The 25,897-nt window shown below is 42.6% G+C and overlaps 1 protein-coding gene across 2 annotated transcripts in view; it reads left to right on the top strand.

Moving 5' to 3' along the window:
* The window catches only part of kiaa1109 (KIAA1109 ortholog), a 67,512-nt gene that overhangs the window by 6,802 nt on the left and 34,813 nt on the right, over positions 1-25,897 (top strand). For both annotated transcript variants that reach the window (XM_062439768.1, XM_062439767.1), the window contains exons 9-45: positions 692-771; positions 1,123-1,273; positions 1,530-1,686; positions 2,148-2,226; positions 3,644-3,735; positions 3,902-4,019; positions 4,140-4,295; positions 4,920-5,017; positions 5,971-6,155; positions 6,910-7,016; positions 7,167-7,399; positions 7,567-7,785; positions 8,165-8,302; positions 9,010-9,186; positions 9,937-10,065; positions 10,572-10,691; positions 10,812-11,143; positions 12,310-12,560; positions 12,893-13,127; positions 13,368-13,868; positions 15,048-15,321; positions 15,699-15,836; positions 15,950-16,020; positions 16,130-16,303; positions 17,854-17,974; positions 18,147-18,296; positions 18,920-19,047; positions 19,354-19,556; positions 19,875-20,075; positions 20,169-20,380; positions 20,918-21,069; positions 21,592-21,742; positions 21,885-22,037; positions 22,308-22,548; positions 22,773-22,921; positions 23,477-23,708; positions 25,034-25,195. In XM_062439768.1, coding sequence (XP_062295752.1) covers positions 692-771; positions 1,123-1,273; positions 1,530-1,686; positions 2,148-2,226; positions 3,644-3,735; positions 3,902-4,019; positions 4,140-4,295; positions 4,920-5,017; positions 5,971-6,155; positions 6,910-7,016; positions 7,167-7,399; positions 7,567-7,785; positions 8,165-8,302; positions 9,010-9,186; positions 9,937-10,065; positions 10,572-10,691; positions 10,812-11,143; positions 12,310-12,560; positions 12,893-13,127; positions 13,368-13,868; positions 15,048-15,321; positions 15,699-15,836; positions 15,950-16,020; positions 16,130-16,303; positions 17,854-17,974; positions 18,147-18,296; positions 18,920-19,047; positions 19,354-19,556; positions 19,875-20,075; positions 20,169-20,380; positions 20,918-21,069; positions 21,592-21,742; positions 21,885-22,037; positions 22,308-22,548; positions 22,773-22,921; positions 23,477-23,708; positions 25,034-25,195 — 6,470 coding nt within the window. The remainder of the gene's footprint in view (positions 1-691; positions 772-1,122; positions 1,274-1,529; positions 1,687-2,147; positions 2,227-3,643; positions 3,736-3,901; positions 4,020-4,139; positions 4,296-4,919; positions 5,018-5,970; positions 6,156-6,909; positions 7,017-7,166; positions 7,400-7,566; positions 7,786-8,164; positions 8,303-9,009; positions 9,187-9,936; positions 10,066-10,571; positions 10,692-10,811; positions 11,144-12,309; positions 12,561-12,892; positions 13,128-13,367; positions 13,869-15,047; positions 15,322-15,698; positions 15,837-15,949; positions 16,021-16,129; positions 16,304-17,853; positions 17,975-18,146; positions 18,297-18,919; positions 19,048-19,353; positions 19,557-19,874; positions 20,076-20,168; positions 20,381-20,917; positions 21,070-21,591; positions 21,743-21,884; positions 22,038-22,307; positions 22,549-22,772; positions 22,922-23,476; positions 23,709-25,033; positions 25,196-25,897) is intronic.

Genomic DNA, 25,897 nt, shown 5'->3' with positions numbered 1-25,897 from the left:
TATGATTTCAACCTCCAGCAGTCCTTGAACTGTCTCAAAGCTTTATTGGAATATCCAGTGAGATGAAGAAAAAACATACGAGAGGAAATGCACTTTAGTACCTCTTAAGTGGAGCAGGACAAGTTCTGACACCTGTTGGTTACATTTACTTCTGTCAAAAACTAAATTGAACCTTTAGTTTCCACTTAACCTGTTGTGTTGTAATATTTTAGAATCAAAGGCTAGAGAGTTTTTAACCTTTTTAAAGTTGCAGTGTGTAGAATTTAGTGGCATATAGCAGCACAGACTCAGAAGAAATAGAATATAGTATTCATCAGTATGCTTTAATTCCTGTATAATCACCTGAAAATAGGAATTGTTGTGTTTTTGTTACCTTAGAATGAGCCCTTAATATTTACATAGAGAGTGGGTCCTCTTCCATGGAGCCCACCATGTTGCACCGCCATGTTTCTACAGTAGCCCAGAAGGGACAAACCAAACTCTGGCTCTGGAGAGACCCTCTTATGTTTTTCATGAGATTTGCGGCCATTGTAGGTTCTCCAACACATTTGGAAGGGGGAAGGCGAGGGAAGGGGAAGGTATTCAGTTTGTTGCAATGTGTGACCTTACCACTAGATGTCACTAAATCCTACACACTGCACCTTTAATGAAAAATTGGGTTTTGTCTGACGCTGGTGGATTTCTTTTCTAGACCCCCCAGACTGATGGGTGAAGGCTTTGTGGTCATGCAGTCCAATGATGTAGACATCTACTATTACCAGGATGAGCCCGGTATGCACACAAACACACACACACACACACACACAACTACACACAGACACACATACATTATGCATTCTAAAAAACGTAAAACCTACTAAATCAGTCCTCCTGAGACAAGGCCAAAATCAAACATCTTTTCTTTGTAATAACACTCAGAATTGCTTAACCTTTTTTGCCTTTGAACAACTGATCAATAGTGACTGTAAAGTATGTAAGCCATTAAAAGTAAAGGGGCTCTTTGGTTTCGAAGTTGTTTGCAAGGCTTTTCTTACATTTGTATTTTTGTTCAATATTTGTTGTCAGGATGCTCTAGGGCTTGAAATCTTTCTGTCTCTCTGTGTGTGTGTTTGCCCTGCGCAGGTCTTGTCCCAGTAGAGCAAGAGAGTGGGGAGGAGGCGGAGACGTGCAGCGAGGGCGATAAGCTACAGGACTTGCCTCCATGTTGGGGTCTGGATATTGTGTGCGGAAAGGGAACTGACTTCAATTACGGCCCCTGGGCAGATCGTCAAAGGTGAGTAAACAACATGCATAAATACACAAAGTCTGTACTCATTAATATTTTATGTATTATGCAAAAAAAAAAGAGGCATTCATTGACACAAAAGAATTACCATTAAAAGAGAAGCTCTGTTGTTAAAACCTGGTCGCATTATTCTAGTAAAGCATATTTCTAATTACAGTGTCTGTAACAGATCAAACTGTAACGGCTGTAGATTTGGGCTTTACAGATATGATCTTACATTCACACGAGCGCTCACTTTTCACAGGGACTGTCTGTGGAAGTTCTTCCTGCCAGCTGACTACCAGGACATGAAAGTGACCGAGACAGCTGAGCCAGGAAAACCCAGGCAGATCCAGGCCTTTGAGCTCCGCATGAACATCATCGCTGACGCCACCATCGATCTGCTATTCACCAAAAACAGGGTGACTCTATCTCTCGCTCTTGTGTGCTTTCTTCTCTCAGTTTTTTTTTTCCTTCTTCTTTTCTTTCTTTCTTGCCAGCCCCTTTTGATCTTTCTTCGTCTCCCTGCTGCTCTCCTTGTCTTTGTCTTTAATCCTTCCTGTGTTTTAGCTATTGATATTGGTTCATGTTTTATGCTTTTTAAAATTTTCATCTTGAAGCAGTGCAGGGATTTTTGCAAAGCTAAGTATGTGGAGTGCATACTAAATAACAACAGAAATGCATATTGGAGAAAAAAAACTGGGGAAAAATGGCTTGAGTCAAGGAAGATGATCATTTTATCATCTCTTTTGAAGATATTTTTAAGATTAGGTGACTGACTTTTATTTTTAAGGCAGTAAGGCACTCTCTCTAATAATTTGACAGCATGAATAATTTTTCTCTTTGCTCTCTCACCCCCTGCCGTCCTGATCCCTGTTAATAGGAAACCAACGCCATCCATGTGAATGTAGGTGCCGGTTCTTACCTGGAAGTCAATATCCCCATGACTGTAGGAGAGAATGGTGAGACCAGTAAATTAAAATGTCAGCACTCAGATCAGTTGACACAGCAGGTGTCTAACTCATAGGTCATCTACGCTCGTGGAGCAATCTTGTTCATGTAGAACAGGGGTGTCAAACTCATTTTAGCTCAGAGGCCACATATAGTCCAATTTGATCTAAAGTGGGCCTGACCAGTAAAACCATTGTATAATAACAAGAAGCCATCTAGTGGTACCTTGGTAAGACATAGTGATAAAATGTATCCAAGCCCACAGAGGAAATATTTGTCCTTCAAATCTGAATCACATTGCAAGTCAATTATCTCAAGTTGTGATGTCCACAGGAGGATCAGAAGCCTTGACTGTGAATTGCGAGTGAAAATAAGCCAGAATATCAGTGTATTTCATTGAAAGACTGGACTTATATTTCTGCAATTTATCCAGTGGGCCAGATTGGACCCCTTGGTGGGCCATATGTTTGACACCCTGATGTACTCTACTCCATTAATTTCCTCTTTCATTTGGTAAAAGCAAGAAAAAAGTCTGCACACTGCTGCAGCTCCCAATGCATTAGATTTAAAAGGATACCATAAGTGACGTTTTGAGCTCAATGCTCTTCTTCTTTCATTTGGTATTAATCTGTTGTACCTCATCATATCTCGGCTAATCATAGCAAATTAGCATCTTTATTTGTAAATTTTAATTGTAATTTGTATTTTATTTTAAAAACATTTACCTCAATGTTACCTTGACAGTACTTTAAAGTGACATTACATGTGAACCATGTGAACCATATGACCAATCCTTGTTACTAAAGTTTATTTAGTCTTTGCTGAGAAGAACTTTTATTTTGCATTTTTCACAAACTACATTGGCCATGCACTTTATTAGGAACACCAACGCCATATAATCTAATTCAATACTACATCTCTGCCATAAATTCTACCTTAAGAAAGCTTATACATTTTCAGTTTTTGTTGACATTATTAGAAAGGCAATATCTCTACTTAATGTGTTTTATTGGGTTGTAGTACATTATATTATAAAGTGTAATATTTTGTCCAATCCAACATGACAGGGATAAAATATTACAGTATAATTATCACCTTTCTGATAATGTGATCAAAAACCTAAAATTGTATACAGTTTAAACTGTTTTGGAAAAGAAATCAGTTGTTTCGAGCCAGTACCCTCAGGCAAATGTTACAGTGTCAACACTGATAGTTTGTGACAGACGTGTAATAATTTACCGCACCGGTCAGATAATATTTTGTCATTCATCAGTCAGGGTTGTCCTCTGTCCTCATGAATTTGGTTAGTGGAAGTAGATTTTCAGGTTTGGCTGATAAATGGAATTAGTTGGAAGGACTTTTGCTGCAGCTTTGTGTTTTGAGAATTGATGGTCCTGCTTTTCTGCTCCTGTCTTCTTCTCCCCTCAGGCTACTCTCCCACCATCAAAGGTCAGCTGCTTCACGTTGACACAACCAGCAGCATGCAGTACAGGACTCTTCTGGAGGCTGAGATGTTAGCTGTAAGTAGCAGGCAATTATACGAGAAGCTCCACTGTTGAAATTTTGGAGATACATTTGGAAAATGGTCACTTCTTAGAGAGAAAAATGTAATGTCAAACAGGCATATAAATATAGTAATAGGTCTGCTATTTGTAAAAATGTGTTATGCCTCTGCTATTATTTCAGTTCCATGTGATAGCCAGCTACCCTCGGGTGTGGAACATGCCTCAGTCGTGGCAGTGTGAGATTGAGGTGTACAAAGCCACTTACCACTTCATCTACGCTCAGAAAAACTTCTTCACTGGTGAGTCCTCGAATAAACAAACACAACCTCTGCACTGTAATCTGCAACCTGTGCGTTACTTTTAAAATCAGAAGTTGAAACACTGTTTTTCCTCATCACTATCCCATCTTGTCGTCGCAGATTTGATCCAAGACTGGGCGAGTGACAGTGCTCCAGACATCTACTCCTTTGTCCCCTATTCCTGGAAGTTCAAGATTCTTTTCCACCAGTTTGAGATGATCTGGGCGGCAAACCAGCACAACTGGATCGACTGTTCCACCAAGCAGCAGGAGAATGGTGAGGGAGATGCGGATGACTATAGAAGAAATATGTAGTGAACACTTACACAGAATTCCTGGGCTCATAAAGTTAAATACCTCGGTGTTAAGTGACAGAATGTGTCAGCAACAAGTCAGCTTGTTTATTTTCTGCTTGCAAGGCTCTCCAATAATATGGAAAAGAAGAAGAAGAAGAAGAAAAAGAAAGAAAATGTTGTTCTATCATTATTTTGTCCTCAACATGACAACAACCCAACATTCTGCACTGAAACATTTACAGTGATTTCATCTGAAAAGCCATTTGCTTAGAAATGAATTCTTTTTAATACCTATTTTGAAGTAAAGCTCAAATTGCTCTCATAGCTAAAAGAAAACACTTTTCATGATAAAGTAGTTTTATAGTTTTGCTGTGTAACAAATAGACTTCTGTTTATGTCTTTAGTATTAACACTGCTGCAAATAAGGGGTGAAAAAAATAAATTGAGCCATGAAAGTAATCAATAACTTAATGCCTCTATAACGCTGGCTAATGCATGTGACAGGATGCTTTGACTCTATTAAGTCATGAGATATTGTACAGTATATACTCTGCTTAATCCCCAAACAGTCCAGACTAATCAATCGCCTTATTGATCTTCTATAGTGTACCTGGCAGCATGCGGCGAGACACTCAATATAGACTTCACTCTGCCTTTCAACGAGTTTGTTCCCACCACCTGCAATACCCGCTTCAGCTTGAAGGTTAGTCGTGCGTTAAATGAGTATTTGTTCCAGGAATGAAAGTCAATTAAATGTCTGGTTTGGGAGTTGAAGGATTTTTTTCCTGTTTGACAGCAGAACGACTGCACATACTCATTTTTCTATTCATATGTCAAGGGTTGCAAAATTCTGGTAATTTTCAAAGTTGGAAACTTTCCATGGGAATTAATGGGAACATATTGGAATTAACGGAAATAAATTTACGAAATTGCCTGTTAGCGTATAACAGGGAATTTAAATGTAGTTAGAAAAAACCCATCTTGTAAGGCAAGGCAAGGCAAGGCAAGGCAGTTTTATTTATATAGCGCATTTCATACACAGTGGCAACTCAATGTGCTTTACATAAAACAAACATTCAACAGAATTTTTTTTTAAAAAAACATAGAATTTGAGAAATAAAAATACAACCCAGCACAATCTTTGTTAAACCAACCAGATTTAATGCAAATACAGTTAAATATTTACCATATTCCTCAATCACATGCACATAGCACATTACTTACTGCAGGGCCACACCGCCTACATGCACTGTGCATTCCTCCATCACATGCACCCATGATTTCTAGAACCCCGGACTATTGAAGACACACATTTGAACCCGATTCTTTCAATGAAAGAATTGATTAAAGTTCTAATCACAAATAAATCAGTAAAAATGTCGTTTTTTTTCTCTGTATACAGTTTGTATAAATTACCCCCAATTTCCAGTTAATTCCCATTAATTCCCATATATTCCCATAATTCCTATGGAAAGAGTATTTCCAAAAATCCCCAGCTTAACTTCACATGGAAAGTTTCTGGAAATGTACCGAAAATGTATGGGCAATTTCCCCCCCCCTTTGCAACCCTACATATGTCTTTGCTATGCACATGAACCCTTTGACACTAACTTTATATACGTGTGTGTTTGTGTGCGTGTGTTTTGACCTCCTCAGGCGGAGGATACGGACATGCGACTGTCCCTGCCAGAGTGCCACCCGAGTCGCTGCCCCCTCCTCACCCTCGCCAAAGACTACCAGAACGTCAAGCTGCCCCCAGACATGTTCACGCCAGGGGAGAACCAAGGCGCTCCCCCGCCCAAACCCACCAAATCCCGGTGGAGGAACATCACCCACGCAGAGTGAGTGTAAACCTGGGAATGGTTTCTCTTTAGTTGTGGGCAAAAATGACTAATCGCCGTAACGTTGACTCACATCAATGCAAAGGAAGGAGAGAAACTTTGCAAAGTTAGTGGGTGGTAATATTAAGTAAATGGACTAACCCTCACTTTTAATGTTTAGACTGGCTTTGATAGTTTTTAAATAAAATATAAAACACCTTTTTTAAATAAAACTGTTTTGACAGTCAATTTTGCTGAGCTCTGTGTAGCATCCTCAGATGTGTGAAATATGAACCAACTTTACATCACTTATTGGATTTAGAGGTAAAATATATAAACGCTGCCTTTTCTCGGAGCCTGCACCAGTGTCGTCATACTAGCCCAGCTTTAAAACTTATACTTCTTCACTTGAAGGTCGACAAAAGTTCAAAGAGGTGCTGCAGCTGGGTAACACATGTATTGCGCAGTCTATACATGGTAACTTAACATCCAGATCATTTATTATGTATAGCTCTGAGCCAGACTGCACTGATGTAGCACTGTGTGAGACCCGCTTACCCCCTGGGACGTTACGATTGAATTCTGCCTGGACTGGTGCACTCGGTGCTGCAGAGAAATCAGGCGTGACCCATTTGCAGCCCGTAGCCTGTACTGTATGTCCTCGAGTTGTACGGTTCATAAAGCAAATGATGAACTGGAAAATCCACTTGAAATGATGATAAACTCAGTGTGATGACTGTTTTTCTGGGTTGGACATTCTTCCTTCTTACATCAGAGCCGGCTGGGTGGATTGCTGGAGTGTTCCCAACTTCTTGCTCATCATTGACTACACCTGGCACCCCATTTATCCCCAGAAGGCCGACGAGCAACTCAAACAGTCGTGTAAGCTCTCTACTTTACTACCAATTCTCAGTTGTTCCATCTATAGCCAACCGTAAGACTGTGGACTGGCTTGAATTTTGTCTGTCTTTGAAACCTTTGCTTTTAAAAGCCAAGTGTCTCACCTTAATCTTGTCCAAACTGTTCCCCCAGTGTCTGAGATGGAGGAGTCCATGCTGTCGGCTCTGCGGCCCCCAGAGCACACCTCAATACCCCACAACGCCCCGCCACGCTACACCTCCACGTCTGCTTCGGCTGCACATAATCGGATGCCCACTGACCCCTCGGAGCTGCCTCCTGACAGACTTCACGTGGAAATGGAAATGTCCCCAGATTCTCAAATCATCCTCTACGGGCCTATGCTCCGAGCACTGAACTCAATCAAGGTGCAGAAATCCTTGATTTTCTTGATTTTTTGGTGACACCTTCGGTAGATATATGGTAGATTAGATGTTGGATAAAGTAAGCACCAGGAAAGTCAAGCTATAATGAGTTTACATACTTACTAACCCATTAAACACCTTCCTAATCTCCCCTTCTACTGTTTCCTCAGGAGAACTATTTTGGTGAGGACGACATGTACACAGACTTCGAAGAGGCAGTAACCAGCCCCGTGTTGTCCACCTCCACCTCCTCGGGCCTGGGTTGGTCTCCTCTTGGCATGGAGGACAGCGAACAGAAGGGAAACTCAGACATCCATCCCCTGGACTTGCGGCCCTGGGATATCACTGTGCTGATCAACCTGTACAAAGTCCATGGCAGACTGCCAATGGTAAGACTGATGACTGCCAATACTTCTGTTGAATGGTTTGTTTGCTTGTTTTTTAAAAGAGAGCCAGAGTAGATAAGCGTAGAAGTGCAGCGAATTGGGTACGATTAAAGATAATGGAAGTACTCCATCACTACAGTGTGAAATAAAATGTTCCTTTACTGTATGCAAAAAAATGTGAAAATAAAGGAAAGACATAATGAATAATACATTTGCAGTATGAGCGGAGAACATTCTAGTAAAGCATTTAGATACACTTTATAAAAAGCACATTTCATTAAACCTTTGTCCCCCAGTTTCAGTCCAATTCTCCCAGTCTTGTTTTTTTGGCTTGATCTGCATCTTATTGTATGTCTTTGTTTACTTTCTCGGTTGCCTCCAGCACTGCAGCAGCGAGGGTCCCGAAGGTCCGTCGGGCTTCTTAGAGCGGCTGTGTTTCGAGATGAAAAAGGGTTATAAGGAGACGATGCTTCAGCTGATCCTGTCTCCTGCTCACATCTTCGTCAGTGACAACTACCAGGTCAAGAAAACCCATCATATCTGCCGCTGCACCGTTGGCATTTGCATCTACAAATCAGTGGATTGAATTTGTATAAAAGCAGTGTTTAAAACAAACACGTGTCTGAGCTTTGCAACAGGAATACAGAAGAACAAAAAAAAGCATGATTATCCCTTTGGCCACAGGACTATGTTGGCCCCTCTATTAAGCACTTAAAAGCCTCAGCAAGACAGTTCTATAAAGTACAGGAATACAGACTTTAACTGTGTGTCAAGGCTCACTTGTGAAAGGACTAAACTGTTAATACACAAACAACTACACTTTAATCTGGTCACATAAAGAGTGACTTAGTCCATAGAAAACAACCTCGATAAAGCCTGCGGTCAGCGTTACATAATTTGAAGCAAGTCGGCAGTACCTGCCACATGTTTGCATAAGCTCCAGCATATTGTATAACCAACAAAGAATTTCTAAGCTTTAGCCATGAGCTCAAGCCTATTTGCTGTTTAGAGTGAATATATTTTTATATTCCCTTTCGCGGAACGTGTTGCCCTCTCTCTCTCTCTCTCTCCTCTGTCTAGCATGTGCATATTGTGGTAAACAATCACGGATTTCACTTTGACACCAGGTTTCCATCATATAATTTCAGTTTCTGTGGGTTTAACCCTTCAAGGCAGTGATACAAGTTAAAAATGAGCGTGTGTGTGAATTTGTTCTTTTGCCCACAGCGTCCAACATCAGACGGCGTGTTGAGGGACGGCCACCTGAGTCTGTCGGGTCTGCAGATGAGGGCACACGCCATGTTCTCTGCTCAGGGCCTCCCACTGGGAACTGACACACTGGAGTACGCCTGGCTCATTGACATGCAGGCCGGGGGGCTCACCGGCAGGGTCACTATTCCACAGGTGTGTGTGTGTGTGTTTGTGTTTTATTGGTTGATATCAAATGGAGATTGGAGATATAACGTGTATAGTTTGAATTAGAGCCCATCTGATATTATTGATCAGCTATTACAGATATATTGGTATCTGCATATATGTTGTCCGATATGTGCCGATTATTTTTTTAAATGTCTTTTTTAAACTTATATAGGCAGCATTTCTTGATTCAAGTTTAATATATGCATTTTTTCTTGTTCAGTGTGTTGTTGTTTTTTATTATAGCTAATTATAATTATTAAATTCCCAGTGGTGTTTACTGTTTTAGTCACTGATGTCATTTTATACAATAACGTTTATTGTTAAACTGTAAAATATCATGCCTCCATTACATATCTTTGTCACAAATGTTGAATTACCACATTTGAGGGATAATTCCAAAAAATGTGTTTTTATGTATATATTCTGTACATATAATATTATCGGCCAATGTATCGATATCGGAATTGTTTTTACTCCCTAATATCTAATATATTGGCTCCTATAATCCAGTATCAGTCGAGCCCTACTTTGAATACACACTTACCTACTTTATGTCGTGGATCTTTATGTCAGCTGTGAGGGAGTGTGTGTGTGTGTGTGCTGTGTTAAAGCACTTGACAAACTGTATTTTCTAAATAAATACCAGCTTTGTGAATTCATAATGCATTTGCTCTTGCAGTAAACATGTATTAATATTTAATCACCTATATGTGTGTGTGTGTGTGTGATTATTAGGTGGCCAGTTTGATAGAGTGGGGTGAGACATTTGTTTTCCACGTGGTCTCCCGCGAGTTCCAGCTAGATCAACCCAAGCCCTCTGTCATATGCCAGCACGGTGTGGACCGTCGCATCTGTGACGCCAAGGTACAAACAAGCAGTATACCATGAATAATATAGCATGCTGCACAAGGCCTTTGAACTTGTTTGCAGCTATTTGTGTTTGCATCTCAGCTACTGAATTAGCTCGTTATGGCTGAAGACACTTTTTTTGTGTGAGATTAAATGCTGGTCAGAACCGTCCAATATGAAAGGAAATGTGAGCATGATGAGATAATAAACCGAGGCGACTGCAGACCATCTGTCTAATGATGTATGATTCAGAAAGCACAGAATAACAACCAGCCTTTAACACTAACCTATGCATCAACTCACAGAAGCCATACATACACAACACCGTGTTAACATATGAAACTGCGTTGGAAGAAAACAAGTCCGCAGAAAGTCTTGTTTGTGTGTGAATACTAACAAGGATATTTTTAAAAACAGCCTGAGAGCCCTCATTAGTTTCTGACAAATAGCAGTTGTGGCTACAGGAGAAATAGGAAATTGCTTTTGTCAGAAGCATTGAAAAGTTTCTACTTGTCTTGTAGCTGAGCTGCCTGCCAGGTCACTGCCGCACATCAGAGGAGCTCAAGTACACCATGACCCGACTGGCCGTTGACGGAGTGGACCTCTTCGTCGTTGAGCATGGCTGTGCCGCCAACATTAAGGTTACTAGCACCAACCATGTGTTTATGTCATTTTAATTATAGTGGAAAAAGTGGACTATGCTCTAAGATTTTTTTTAAAGGTGTTATGTTAATTTTCTTCCTTCATCTTTTCCTCTCCAGACGGGAATCGTTCGCGTGGCTAATTGCAACCTGCACAACCAGGCGGTGGGAGAGGGCATCAGCGCTGTGGTGCAGGACGTAAACATCCGGCAGTACATCGAACAGCAGCAGCACAGCGAGGCGACGAGGCTGCAGCCGGCCGGACAGTGTCAAGGTCCGGGTCAGCCTTTGGGTCTCAGTCAGCCCCCTCTGCTGCGACGCTCTGTCTGGCTGGAGGCAGGTTCAGTCAACCTGAACCTCATCACAGCAGACATCGCTCTTGCTGCTGACCACCCTGCCAAATGTGAAGTCCAGAGGCATTTTCTGGAACTACACGATGCTCAGAGCAAAAGGTAGAAAATGCACAAACTGTCGTCGGATATTTGCTTCTCTGTGTCACATTTTGTGTGGTCAGCATGAATGTGTTTACAGATGTTCTTCAGCTAGCCCAGAGCAGCTTTTCAGCATTGTGGCATTACTTGTTTAGATCATCAGTCTGTTGCTCACTGCTTGTTTACAGGAAGTTGCACCCTTTTGTAAAGGGACATTGGCAACGTTATATTACAGCAATGTCTGTGCTGAAACTTTTCTACAAAGAGGAACTGACTCACTCACTGTATCACAATTCTGTATATTGAGTCACCAACACTAGTCATGCTGAAGCAGATACATTGTATTAAAACAGAAGAGTCCTACTAACTTATTCATGGATCTAGTTTATGATATTTGATAATCAACCAGTAGATTAGCCACCAACTGTGTCAATGTATTCAACATTATAATTCAAAATCTTATAAAAGTCTACAAGGATCAACATCAGTGCCAGTATTATTTATTGGAATTTGATATATCACCAGTTATTGTAAACTAATATACCAAAGATACTGCTATGTGGTTTGTGATATGTGCTATGTATTATATGTGTTACAAGTAAAGCCAGACAGATATATCGGTCAGCTGATATTATCGGCCAATATAGGCCTCTCACTGATATAACGGTACGGCATATCTGTTGTCCAATATGCACAGATTTTTTTTAGGTGGTGTTTTATGTATATTTGATTATTTTTCTTAATTCAAGTTAAATATGTACATATGTTTTTTGTTGTAAGTATTTATAGGACTTTATAATTATAACTTTACTGTTTCAGTGCACAAATATCTTGTTTGATAAGCACATTCAAAATTGTATGTGCATTTTATGTATATATTCTGTGTGTATATATGTAAGATTATCGGCCAATATATCGATATCGGAATTTTTTTATTCCCTAATATCGGCATCGCCCCCAAAAATACAGTATTGGTCGGGCCCTAGTTACAAGTATGTATTATCCATGTATTTACCTTGTTGCTTGTCTCAAAGGTGCAAAAGTAGTATCAACTGTAATATTTTTAGAAAGACTTTGAATGAGAACACAAAGTTTCTCTTTATCTTCCGAGTTCCGATAACCCCGAATCCTGTCTGTTTTTATTGACTGTGTCCTTCATCTCTCTGTGTCTCCCTCCTCTTCCTCAGGCTCTGGTTCCTGTGGCCAGAAGAGGCCAACGTTCGAAACAAGCGCACCAGGAACCGCTGCGGCTGCCTCGGGGGCTGCAGGTTTTTCGGCGGCACCAACATGGGTCTGGACTTCTTTAAGCTGGAGGAGTTGACGCCCTCCTCCTCATCTGCGTTTTCTTCTTCCAGCACTGATGTGGACATGGGTTACGGCCAGTCTTTGCTACTGCCAGGGGAGTGGATTATTACCAAGGAGACACCCAAAGTGGATGGTATGGATTTGCCAGATATATATTCTACATTCCCTTGATTTCTTCCCTCGAAGAATGTTTTAATTCATCACTAAAGGAGTAACTAGTCTTCACATAAGGGCACCCCTGAGAGTGAGATTGCAGGTTTTTATCTATCCCGGGGATCATTATATGAGATTGTTTGATGTTTTTATGGTAATACATTGAGCTTTTTTATCATTCTCTTGTCTGCCAAATGTGCAATCCTATCTATGCTCAGGGTGCTAAATAGTGAAGGGAAAGGGGGGGCGGAATGTGTAGGCTTAATAATGTCTCTAGGCATCAGTTACTTAACCAAATCGATGCTTTGTCAGGGAGGGTTCTAGGACTGAAGACGGAGACACACTCGCCATGCCTGCCTCCTGAGGTGCCTGAGAGGCGTGGTCATCTCAGTCTCCAGGTGCCCCAACGCTCCCACAGCTCTGCCTCCTCCTCTGAAGAAAATAGTTCCTCCAGTGCTGCGCTGCCCCTGCTGGCCGGAGAGAGGGACACTCCCTCGCCAAGCACAGAGGAACGCATGTTCCCCATGAACGGCAAAAGCCCTGCTGAGTGAGTAAAATCAATAATTACAAGTTTTTTGATGCTGGATACTAAATTTAGTTTTATATGTAGTGTTTTTTAACATGAAAAAATACTGAGCACATGAATATTAACAGACAGCATTAAGGAAACACAATAGGATGGAACAAGTGGTGTTGTTACTCTTTGATTATTATCATCGAATTTAAATGTCTATGTACAGTCTGTAATATCTTATAAGTGTTACATTTGCTCCTGTTATGGTTATAGTACCCTAGGGGAAGTCCCGGAGGTCTCGGAGGTCTCGCCTGTCTCGCCCAACAGTTCCCAGGAGCGCTCCTCAATGCGTTCACCCCTCTGCTCTCCTCTCAAGCGTCAGTCTTCAGTACACTCAGGCCGGCTGGGCAGCACCAAGAGTCTGTCAGCCGCCGTCTTCACCGATAAGCCTCCTCCCGTGCTGGCCGGAGGCGTCCAGTTCAGCAGCGAGGTTTCCCGCAGCGACGAGAACGTCCTGGACTCGCCCCGTCAGCGCAGGAGCTATGGCTCCTTCCCCTTCACCCCCTCAGCGGACTCCAACACCTTCCACCAGTACCGTTCCGCAGACTCCAGCATGTCCGTGGCCGACAGCGAAGCATACTTCTCCGCCGCCGAGGACTTCGAGCCCATCAGCAGCGCCGACGAGGGTCCGGGGACGTACCCGGGCCGGAAGAAGAAGAGGAGGCAGCAGATGCAGCAGCCGCAGCAGCCTCCGTACCACATGGAGAACTACAGGTCAGCTTAGATGATGACTTACTTTTATAATGATTGAATCCACTGATGGAGCTCAGCCTCTGCGGAGCTCACAAAAGTTTTCAAAGTTAAAGAGCTAAGAGAAGAATAAGTAGATGGTCCAGTGGAGTCCAAGGTTAAGCACAGGATCAAGGTGATGATAGATTCTCCAAAGCTCACAGTAACATCAAAGAGTCTCATATTCCTCATCTGAAGGAGCAGATGAATTAATGACCTGTCTAGCATCTCCTGACCTTGCCAGACAGCTTAAAGTCTTACCCCCTTATTAAAAAAGGAGAAAGCGGCCATTCTGGACGATTTTGCCCTCTTTTTATGAGTTACATTTCACGCCTGTGATGAATCCAGGCATTTGATGTTCTATTAAGCGTCCACAGATTGTCAGATTGTTACACTTGAATTTCAATTGCTGGGATTCTCAGTCTTAATAGACCCCATTTAGAGTAATAGAATTTATGTTTGAATGAATACAGAAACCGTCCTTTTTGAAAATAAAAACAAATGTGTCTGAATTAGTGTAACAGCAAGGTCTTTAACACGTCCTCTGCATTTGGAAAACACCGCAGATCGGAAGGCAGAGTATTTCCCGATGACTCACACTGACAACTGCAATGATTATAAAGGCATACTTTACCATGTAATGACACTTTAATGTGTAACACCCCAGCAAGTGTTGCATTTCATCCCCCCTCCCCCCCATGCTAAACACGTTGCAGTTGTCATTCATTACTTTGATTCGATCACGCAAGGATGGATGTGATTTTAGAAAGGTTTGTAGCGAATGAGATGTTTGATCCACGGGCGGCCACTTACTGCCGGTGTGTTTTGCAAATTGGATTTCAGTCTTGTTCTGCGAGTACCTTGTCATTTTTCTATTACCCCCAAAATTGTTCACACATTGATTTCAGCACGCTTTTTGATTGATATAGCCCTCACACAAACATAAATAATGAATTCAGCCTCATGACAAGTTCCTGCTGGCACGAGCCTTCCCAAACATAAAGCGGCACAACAATTTAAAACTATACACAGCAACAACCAAAAAAATAAATTTTATTTCCAGAAATGAATAAAACATGAGGCTATCTACGACCCCAAACAATAACCGGCTGACACCCCCACCATGACTTCTTCATGTTCTGACCTCCCCTCTCTCTCTCTCAGCCGGAGCTCCATCTACCACAGCGTCGAGGGTCCTCTCACCTACGTCCTCAATGGGGAGCTGATCACCGAGCCGCGTCCTCTTCCCATGCCCCCGATGCTGCCCCCGCTGCCGCCCCAGCCCCTGCCCAGCCACACGTCCCAGGCCTCTTTCGTCTCGGCCCTGGCGATGGAGGAGGAGAGTTCGTTGGAGGCGGAGAAGACGGCCGAGCCCGGCCCCGTAACCCGGCAGCCACACGTCATGGCGTGCTACCAGAGCTACCTGGCCCACTACCAGGTAACATCTGTCATCTGTGCGAATCGTGAGCCTGAGCTTACATGCGAGGAGGCTGAATGAATTTTTATGCAAATGATTTGTTTTGATGAAAGAATCCACCTTTCCTCTGCAGGTACACTTGTTGTGTTGTGATGAGAGGATCATGATGAAAAAAGTACTTCAAAGTGAATGTGTAGATTAAAGCATTTGTTGTTTTGCTTCATTTTATGCTTCCATTCTGAGAAAAACAGCTTCCCCATATCTCATAATGTTTGATTCACAGGATCTACAGCACAAAGGGATGATAAAAAACATTATGTGGCTCTACATATAATCAATATGTTTATTGTTTTGACTGTTTTTGTCTAATTTAGTCTGTTTGATCTCATATCTGCCAGGTTTCTAATTGGTCTGTCAAGCAGCCCACCAATAAGAGGACCTCCAAGTCTTCGCTGCACCGCCCCCTTGATCTGGACACGCCTACAAGTGAAGAGAGCTCCGCCTCCTTTGACCAGCTCTCTGTTCCTAGCTTTAAGGTCTTTTACTTATGACACATAATAGTCTTTGCCTTTAATGTATTAAAGTTATTATAAACATTGAATAAGCTGCACCAAGTGTATCAGTTTTAAGATTTGGTTTTGCGTTGCAGGTCATAAAGCAGGGCCTCTCAGCCAGCTCACTACTGGATAGAGGACTTCAGCTGATGGGAGAGAACAACAGGTATTTTTAGCAGCTTTTAAGTTGACTATAAAACCACACCCACTTAGGAAAGTATGATTTTTGTATTTTTGTTGCGCATAATAAAAGATGTACGTATGTTCCTCTCCAGTACACCATACACTCCCCTGGATAAGAGAGCCATGGAGAACACGGATGAGGACACAACGACGGATGACTGGACTCTAGAGCAGCCCTTAGCTCAGACCAGGACCACAGCCATAGTGGAGGTGAAGGGTGCCATCAACGTGGTGCTCACTCCCCTCGTGGCTGAGTCCCTGGACAGGTAACAACCAACCGTCATGTTATTGTTTTTATGTGTGAATAAAAATCTCACTAGTTCCTTATTTACAATATTATCCATCCATCCATCCATCCATCTTCTGCCGCTTATCCGGGGTCGGGTCGCGGGGGCAGCAGCCTAAGCAGGGAAACCAAAACATCCCAGGCGTTCCCAGGCCAGCCGAGAGACATAGTCTCTCTAGCGTGTCCTGGGTCTTCCCCGGGGTCTCTTACTGGTGGGACGTGCCCTGAACACCTCACCAGGGAGGCGTCCGGGAGGCATCCTAACTAGATGCCCGAGTCACCTCAACTGACTCCTCTCAACGCGGAGGAGCAGTGGGTCTACTCCGAGCTCCTCCCGGATGACCGAGCTTCTCACCCTATCTCTAAGGGAGAGCCCAGCCACCCTACGGAGGAAGCTCATTTCGGCCGCTTGTATCCGCGATCTTGTTCTTTCCGTCACTACCCAAAGCTCATGACCATAGGTGAGGGTAGGAACGAAGATAGACTGGTAAATCGAGAGCTTTGCCTTTCGGCTCAGCTCCCTCTTCACCACGACGGATCTGTTCAGGGTCTGCATTACTGCAGACGCTGCACCGATCTGTCTGTCAATTTCCCGCTCAATCATTCCCTCACTCGTGAACAAGATCCCGAGGTACTTGAACTCCTCCACTTGGGGCAGGATCTCATCCCCGACCCGGAGAGTGTACTCCACCCTTTTCCGGCTGAGCACCATGGACTCGGATTTGGAGGTGCTGATTCTCATCCTAGCCGCTTCACACGCAGTGGCGAACCGATCCAGTGAGAGATGGAGGTCACGGTCCGATGAAGCCAACAAGACCACATCATCTGTAAAAAGCAGTGACCCAATCCTGAGGTCACCAAACCGAAACCCCTCAACTCCCTGGCTGCGCCTATAAATCCTGTCCATAAAGATTATGAACAGAATCGGTGACAAAGGACAGCCCTGGCGGAGTACAACCCTCACTGGGAACAAGTCTGACTATATTTACAATATTATTAAAGCTCAAATATATTCAGCCTTTGCTGCTTTGTTGGTCACGTAAGAATATAAAATAAATACAGTAGCTGACATAATTGTTTCTCACACTGCTCATTCGAAGTTGAGTTATTTTTAGCCAGAGGCTAAGATTTGACCTTAAACCAATTTAATCCCTGTGCAAACTACATATTGGATATTAAAATCCTGCTGAGAGTGCTTCAGAGTCTGCTCTCATTCTTGGTTATCTACCAGTGTGAAACTTTAGTTTGCTATAGGCTAACAGCGCTAGGTTAACAATGTTCTTACAAGCACTTAGCTGTGGGCTAGTGCAGTGTGGAGTTAATAATCTGTGGCTCGGAGGTTGAAGAGTGGCCATCATCTCTACTGACAGTAAATGTGATCATATTTGGAGAGGCCGTTTTTGAATCTGAATCAGTTCAGTTTCAGACATCTGTGTTTTAACTCAATATCAACTAACTAAAACAAAGCTTGTATAATGCTCTGGAATGTTTTATTGGATTACAGCTGACTGTTTATTTGCTCCATTCAAGGTACATTGAGTCTATGGTCCACTTTGTCAGTATCCGTCATCCTGCAAGCATTCTGGACGACCTGCACGGCAAAGTCCTCAATGAGGCTTATCAGATCAGCAAGTCCACCGTCACTGAGTCTGTAAGTGAAGCAACACCCAGAACAGAGCAAGAGAGTTTAATGTGCAAGTGTTTTTCTTCTAAATGTTTTGAGATTTAACAAAATCATCCACCCAGTTTAAAAGTAAATCGAAGCTCGGGCTTTGCTGCGCAGTAACTGATATCCCACTGTTTTTTAATCTGGATCCACACAGAGCCAAGCAGGCAAGCAGGAGCACAAGCTGTCCAAGACAGAGGGCACGACCCCTGGCTCCCTCAACATCTCCCACGGCCAGACAGACCTGTCTGTCAAACCAGATAATGTGAAAATCAAGGGCCTCCAAGCCAACGTCTCCATCCCCAAGGTGAGATCCGTGACCCTGAATAATGAGAGACCAGGAGCGCTCCTGAAAATGTGCTCTGACCAAAAAGAGGTTCAAGAGCAAGCACGAAATCACTGCTGTAGATCACTTCACATTTTAACGAGGAATATACAGTACACTCAGTGTTTGTGTAGGATAATGATGGCGAGTGAACTTAAGCCATGTTTTTATTTTATTTGTAAGTTTTTAAGTGTAAAATAGTATGTTTTAAATGCAGCCTGTCACAGCCTGTAACCTCAACCATGTTTCTTTCTATTCCACCGAAGAGAAGTTAAAAGTCTATTACACAGAATGTGGACATGTAATATTTTCTTTCATTTGCAGCTATTGCAGTATTGATTTAACTTTTTCTCTCTGTGTATCTTCATATAGAAAGGACTGAAATAGTACACACAGAGTATGACTAATCGGTTATTATTGTATTGATCTCTGGAATAATTATAGCTTTTTAAAAAAAAAAAGAAGTTTCTCTTCAGCATCACTACTGTTTACAACCTAAGCTAAACATGTTTTTTTAGAGGACGATATTTTTCAGCATTTTAGGGTTTGGTTCAGTTTGGTTTACTCTTTGTTTTGTTTTGTTTTTGTTCTCTCTCTGTGTGTAGGTTAACCTCTGCCTCCTGCAGGCTTCTGTAGAGGAGGGGTCACCGTCCTGCTCCAGTAAGTGCGTCACACATGTGTCTCTAGTGGCGCTGTGCTTTGACAGGATTGCCACCCAGTTCAGAATGAACAGGTAAAACCTCAACTACTCCTCATTTCATAATTGTGTGTGTGTGTCTAGAATGACTTAGCTTTTTGGAGTACATATATGTGTACAGGACACTGTGCACTTTAGATCCAGTAGGGGTGTGATTCAAAATCAATTTTCATTTCCAAAAAGCTCAAACTATTTATTTATTTAAGTGCAAGTGTTCAGAGAACCAAATCAGCTAAATAACACCTGCCACGCACATAAAAGTGACTTAACTCATGTCCAAGCATCTACTCTTATTGGTGTCACATAATTGGTGTCAATTATGGATTTTTTCTTTATCTTCAGGGGTATCGTAGAAGAGACTCCCAACACCACTGAACATGGCCGACCATCCGTCATGTTAGATAAGTACGCCTCGGCCACCAAGATGCAGCCTCAGTCGTCCGGCTCGCTGCGCTCCAACGCTGGCATCGAGAAAGGCAAAGAGATCGCCGCTAGACTCAACGTCCACCGTATCCACAGTCAGCTGCGAGGCCTCGATTCCACGGGTGGGTAACTAGACACTTAGTAGAGATCCAGAGAAAAATGTTGAGACTGACTTTTTGTTTATTTAGTGTGTTTTAAAGATAACTGATAATGTTTCGAGATTTTTGTTGTTGTATGCTATAAACTTTTCTATCAAATTAAAACAAATTGCAAAGGTAAATAGATGTTTTTTAAATCAGCCATGCGAGGAAATAAAATTCTTTCAACTCTGACATCATGTATTATTTGTCACAAATATGTAATAATGTTTCAAACAATATTTTAGTGGTTTATTGTCCTCTAAGTGTCAAGAGTTTTTTTTTCCCCTTCTCCTCCTTTAGACATTGGCACCTGCGCCATCACAGCCATCCCTTTTGAGAAGTCCAAGGTGCTGTTTGGCCTGGAGGAGATAGAGGAGTTTTCAATGGTGGATGAGACAGACGCCCAAGCTACAATAGGTGATCTTGGCCGCTCCACCGCATCTCTTGAAAAATGGGGCTGGATCATGTTCGAATGTGGCATCGAGAACTTGACAGTCAAAGGTAAATTATCCCAAGCTGTCTCTACATTGTAGACAGGTTTCTGAGCGTGTGTGTGTAACTTCATTTGTGAATATATAACGCTTTGTGCCGCAGGGGGCCGTCAGTCAGGAGCCATTCTTTACAACGCTTTCGGCGTGATGGGTCGCTCAGACACCGGAGGGAAGACTGGAATGTCCAAGTGCAACGGTTCCACAGGCTCCCAGACAGGCAGTGGTTACAGCACTGACGTATCCGACGACAACCTACCACACGATACTGTCAGCCCTGCCTCTGATGTCAACGAGCACTCAGACTCAGACGACCAGGTGAGAGACGGGGAATAACTATGTATTATTTAGCCTTTAAAGGTATTTATTTCTTTTAATTTATATCAAGTGGCTTCTTTAAGACTTTAATTTTTCCTTTGGGATTAGTAAAGTACTCTCCATCCATTATTGTACACGCTATTCTCTCTAGTCTCTGCAGTCATTACTATATATGCTAACAAGTGTGTAAATGTCATAGAAAATGCAGATGGATGTGCACTTGTTAGCAGAGAATTAAAGCTTGTAGTAGAGCTCTGATTGAACCTGGATCTGCATCAAAATGTTGTCAATCTCAGCCTAAAATCACACAATATAATTCAGACATTCGTACGTTGTTTTCCTACACAAACAAAAGTCAGAGCCAGTTGTTGATCTTTGGTTTGAGTCTGACCATTTCTCTTACTCATAACCATGTGTGTAAACCATTAGGACTGGTGCAGATAGATTATATTTAGTGATGCAGTGTTGATGATGAAATACGGAATTTGATGCACCTCTCAGTCTCTTTGTTAAATCCTGTTCTCCTGTGCCCTGTAGGATGAAGGTGTCGAGTCAGACGACCTGAAGAAAGATCTACCTCTCATGCCTCCTCCACCTGACTCCAGCAGCATGAAGCTGACCATCAGGGAGATCTGGTTCAGTTTTGCTGCTCCTACTAACGTGCGCTCTCCCTCACAGGCCATCTCCAGGTACGACTGCGCTCACGTATTGTGGAGTTCCTTATAAATATGCTCTCCTGTTGCTACAGGAAGTCAGTCATTTGTGCTATAACAGCACAAATAGGGTCAACTCAGTTCAGACTCAAACTCACCAGTCGTTTACTTTTAGCGTCAAACATGTGGCAGCAGTAATATTATCTGCAGCAGGAGGTTCATATGAAAATACTCTCTTCGGTGCCCCTGGCAACTGTTGTCAACCATTATGAACTTTGCTGTTGATGCAGATCTGTCAGCCTCACAGGTCAACAAATTAAAAGGCTCACAGGCAGGTGCAGGAGTTCTGGATCTGAGCTTTATTATAACTCAACTTAACAAGCCAATAATAAGGGACAGAAATAAAGTCTTAACCGCTGTGAGAGAGACCACTGCAAAACAGCTAAAGCCATAATAATACATGTTATAGCTATTTATCTGGAACAGGAGGAGACAAAAGTAACTATATGAGTGTATTTCAGGATATAGTGAAGAACTTACTTTCTGTTGTGATTATAGGCAGTTGAATCTGCTCAGCACAGCTACACCGGCCATCGGAGCCTGGTTGGTTCCCATCGACCAGCTCAAATCCTCTCTACGCAAACTGGACATGGAGGGCACACTACGAGTGTGTGCTGTAATGGGCTGCATCATGACAGAAGCTCTTGAGGTCAGCGATACATCTATTGACACAAATACTTTCACCTAGTAGCCCATGATCACACATGGTTGAATTAATAAATCAGTTAAAAAACAACATTTTATCTGCATGTTTTATGACTTTTCTGCCACTCCTTGTTGTGATCCAACAGAAAAAGAGCATCCACATCCCGATCAGGAGCAAGTACAACCGCACGACTAAACGAGCCCGCTACCTGCACGAGAACCCCTCCTGTATGCTCTGCAACATCCTGCACCGCTATCTGCAACAGGCTGATTACTCTGTCATAGAGGAGGCTACCATGGTGAGTGCAAGGACTCTAAATCTCCTTTCAATCTGTCCTCCCAATTTGACCATGTACAGTTAAGTGACTAATAAAACATAATTAACTTATATGGCCTAATTTGCCCCTCAGGTTCACTATATGTTCCCAAAATATTTCACAGCCAATTCTTTTAAGTGGTCTTAAGCGCTTTTGGCTCCCCTTTATGATTTCAGTTGATCCATTGCCAACGTGAAACCATGGCACTTAATCCGCTTCTGTCCTCTTCTTCTCTCCTTCTGTCCATCACAGAATGATGGGGTGCCAGCTCTCGTCACTCTAAAGAAGGGCCTGGTAGCTTTGGCCAGACAATGGATGAAATTCATTGTGGTGACTCAAGGCTTCAAGGCTATCGGTCTGATGAGGCCCAACCAGCTCACCAAACCCAAGGAGCCTCAGCAGAGCCAGGGTGACACCATCTTAGGCCTGGATAACGGCGCCGCACTACAGAGCGACACCAGCGCCGACGGAGCCGAATTTGAATTCGACGCAGGTGGGGGAACTCAGAGCTTTTAATGCGCCCAAAATAATTTTGATCCGCCCCATCTGTTACGCACAGATGGAGGCGCCAACCTCCTAACCTTTACCTGTGTGTTTGAACAGAGATAAATGCACCGTGATCACTTGTTAGCAGAAAACGTGATTTTCCTAATCTTACTTTTTCCAAGCAGTCACGTGCTTCTTCTTGGAGTTTTATTCTATGTCATTTTTGTGAAGCCACAGTGAGTGAACACACCATGTTGCTCGAGGGAGCATGCAGTCGCCCACCGCCAAAAGAAGCAAACACCGGTCCTGTCAGCGGGGTGGAGATCATGAGGAAACTCTCCAAGTCCCACACACACAGCGAGTCAGCACTCAGGATAAAGGTACAACTTTGAGATTAAGTGTGTCTCTATTTCCTAGTCATGTGTTGTGAATGTATGTTGGAGTGCATTAGGTTGTAGCATATTTCCCTCACACATTTAATATAAACCATATTGCAGTTTACTATTTTTGCCATTGCAGCCTGTAAGACTTTACTTTAAGAAACACTACATGCATTTAAATACAAATAAAACCACTAAAGAGAATGTTATGGAGCACTTCCAAGGAAGGAGACTGTGCCCAACCGTGTTATGAAGGTGATTCCAGTTTTAGAGTGCCAAGAGCGATCACAGCTGACAATGAGATGGCACTTCACTTCATTTCTCTGCCAAGTTAAAGTGTTGATTATTTATACCATCTCAGGGTATGTTGAGAGCTATTTGGCTCCTTCTTGTCAAAGAGCTATTACCTCAACTTTTGGACTATTTCTGTGATAGATCGCGGCAGACAGAAATACCCCGCTCGTCTTTAAAATGAAAGAATAAAAAAAAGCTAGGGGCAGAAGCACAGTGTGAACATGACCTCCTGTCAGTAATCTGTACATTTGTCATACCCAGGGCTCCCATCCATACCAGTCGCTGAGCTACACCAGCGGTGACACAGCGGCTGACTCACCCGCCCATGTAAGCCGCGCTGGCCTGCCGGCCAAGGACAGCCCCAGGAAGGAGAGTCTCCTGAGCAATCTGACGGGAAGCTTTCGCAGCCTGCACAACCTGCTGGAGGGCACGCCCCAGAAGAATGAGCCGTCTGTCGCCACGGCAGCCAAGAGCAGCTCCCTCACTCGCACAGGTACTCACCGACGGTATCACTGCTGTGTTGCTATGCTGCTGCCTACAGTATGTAGAGGGGTGTGGTAACCACGCTTTTTAAAAATGTTTTATGACAACATGTAACAGCCTACTTGTGATGTTTGCTGCAATGCTGACCTCTAGTGTTCTATCATGTGAATAATATCAAGCTTATGTGATTTCTTTTTCTTCCCTGAGCTCCTGCCCGTTCTGAACAAATGTACAAATGGACCCTAAAATTATACAGTTGGCAAGGCTAAAAACACATCATCTTCAGCCAATTTACACAACAGTGTCATTTCAAATTATACATGAAGGAACTTAAATTGAAGATGAACTTGAAACAAAGTGTGGGGAGAAAAACATTACTGCATATTTTGAACTTATGTTATAAAATGTGTTTTTTTGTTGTTGTGAGGTTTTGCTATAGAGTCAGAGTTTGAAAACAGTTTGTCATAAATTTTCCCTAAATTTAAACATGTTCCTCTGTGACGCGGGATGAAGATGACATGTGAACAGCTGTCAGTCAATAGACCCTTTCACACATGCAGTGCCACCCTGAAAGTTTCTGGATATTACCTGAAAGAGCTGTATGTGTGAAGGCAAACGTCTGAATCAGTCGGGGGGAACATTAAGCAGACTTTACCATGCCATCTCTGTACTTTAAAGTCCATGTTTAATGTCTGATTGAGCCCATGTTTGAATACAGCAGTGAATTGTCAAGTGTTCACAACAAGCGAGTGGGCTACAACTGCTTGGTGACACAAAGCGCAACAAAATCCAGGAGTGAAGGCGACGATGTGAACCATTTATCAAACAGCTTTTGAACAAGCAGGACATTAACTTAAATATGACGTCTTTGACTTCCGGCAGTCACCTCCACTATCATCCACAGCTCATATTTAACACATGCGACTGGTGCTGGATGAAAGCAGCAGCAGAGCAGCTAATTTGCATTGTTTTGACTGGGCCTGAATGCTCTGCTATGTAGCTAGTGCTAATGGGAGAGATGACTTCATGTGATTTCTTGTAAAAGGTGTTTATTTCTGATGTAAAGGCTTAAAAACACTGAATTACAACTTCAGCACTCTTTATGCATCATATCCTGCCTCCTGCACCCCTTACCTAAAACCAAATGCAGTATTTCCACATATAAAACACACAATTCCCTGCTGTGTGCTACATATATGAAAGGGCAACAATTCTTGGGCATTGTCTGGATTTTATACGTGAAAACAGCTAACGTGTGATGTCTAGTTTTTTTTTGTAATCTGCTCAGTGATTTAATGTGCTCTGAAAACCACGTCTCTTCTCTCCGCGCCTCAGGAAACAGCTTAGGGACAGACATGCTGACTGAGCACCCGCTGCTGTCAGAACCGTCCTCCGTCAGCTTTTACAACTGGATGTCCAACGCTGTGGGCAACAGGAGCGGGGCCGCAGTCCAAGACTCTCCAGTCAACCGCTCCCAGCACAACAGCCTGCAGACAGGTGAGATACACTTTTCCTCCACACTTCTCCAAGTTTTATAGTTAAAACTGCTGAGTAATTGAGTTCCATGTGTATTTAATGCTGTTTTAATAGACGCGCTGGATTCTCCCGTCAACCAATACGTGTACCAACCACTGCCATCTGTTAACAGTCCAGAAGGAGGTCAGGGATTTGTTGCTCAGTGTTGTGCTGATGTTGGTGAACTAATTAGCTCCACTAGCTAAACGACTAAAGTAGTTTCTTCCCCTTGTTAGTGTAATAGTCACCTAGAACCTGTGTCAGCATCTCCTGGCAGAGCTGGTATGTTGTCAGTCTGTGAATAAGAAAATAATCTTTATTCACTCTTAGGGGTGTGACGAGATCTCGTGCCACAATATCTCGCGAGAGCAACAATATTTCTTGTTAATGGGAATGCTGTCTCGCGAAACAGTATTCAGGGGGCGGCACAGCAAAAAAAAAGACGATCAGTTTTCTATATTTTCTATTCTATGGTAGCCTAATGATGCAAAAGATAAAATTAGTCACACTACCAAATTAAAACACGATTTATAAGTGTGTTGTTCCACTTGTGTATTTGTATGATATAGGATTTGTGCAATTTACTTCTATTTATGTGTTTTCTATTAGCAATACATTAGAATTTGTGATAATTTGAATCTTTATTTCATTTATATTTATATACTAGAATTATTTTTATTCTTC

The sequence above is a fragment of the Scomber scombrus genome, chromosome 19 (assembly GCF_963691925.1).
Source record: "Scomber scombrus chromosome 19, fScoSco1.1, whole genome shotgun sequence".
NCBI classification, from domain to species: Eukaryota; Metazoa; Chordata; class Actinopteri; order Scombriformes; family Scombridae; genus Scomber; species Scomber scombrus.
Note: the sequence above shows the minus strand (reverse complement) of the source record. Positions and strands in the feature narration are given on the sequence as shown.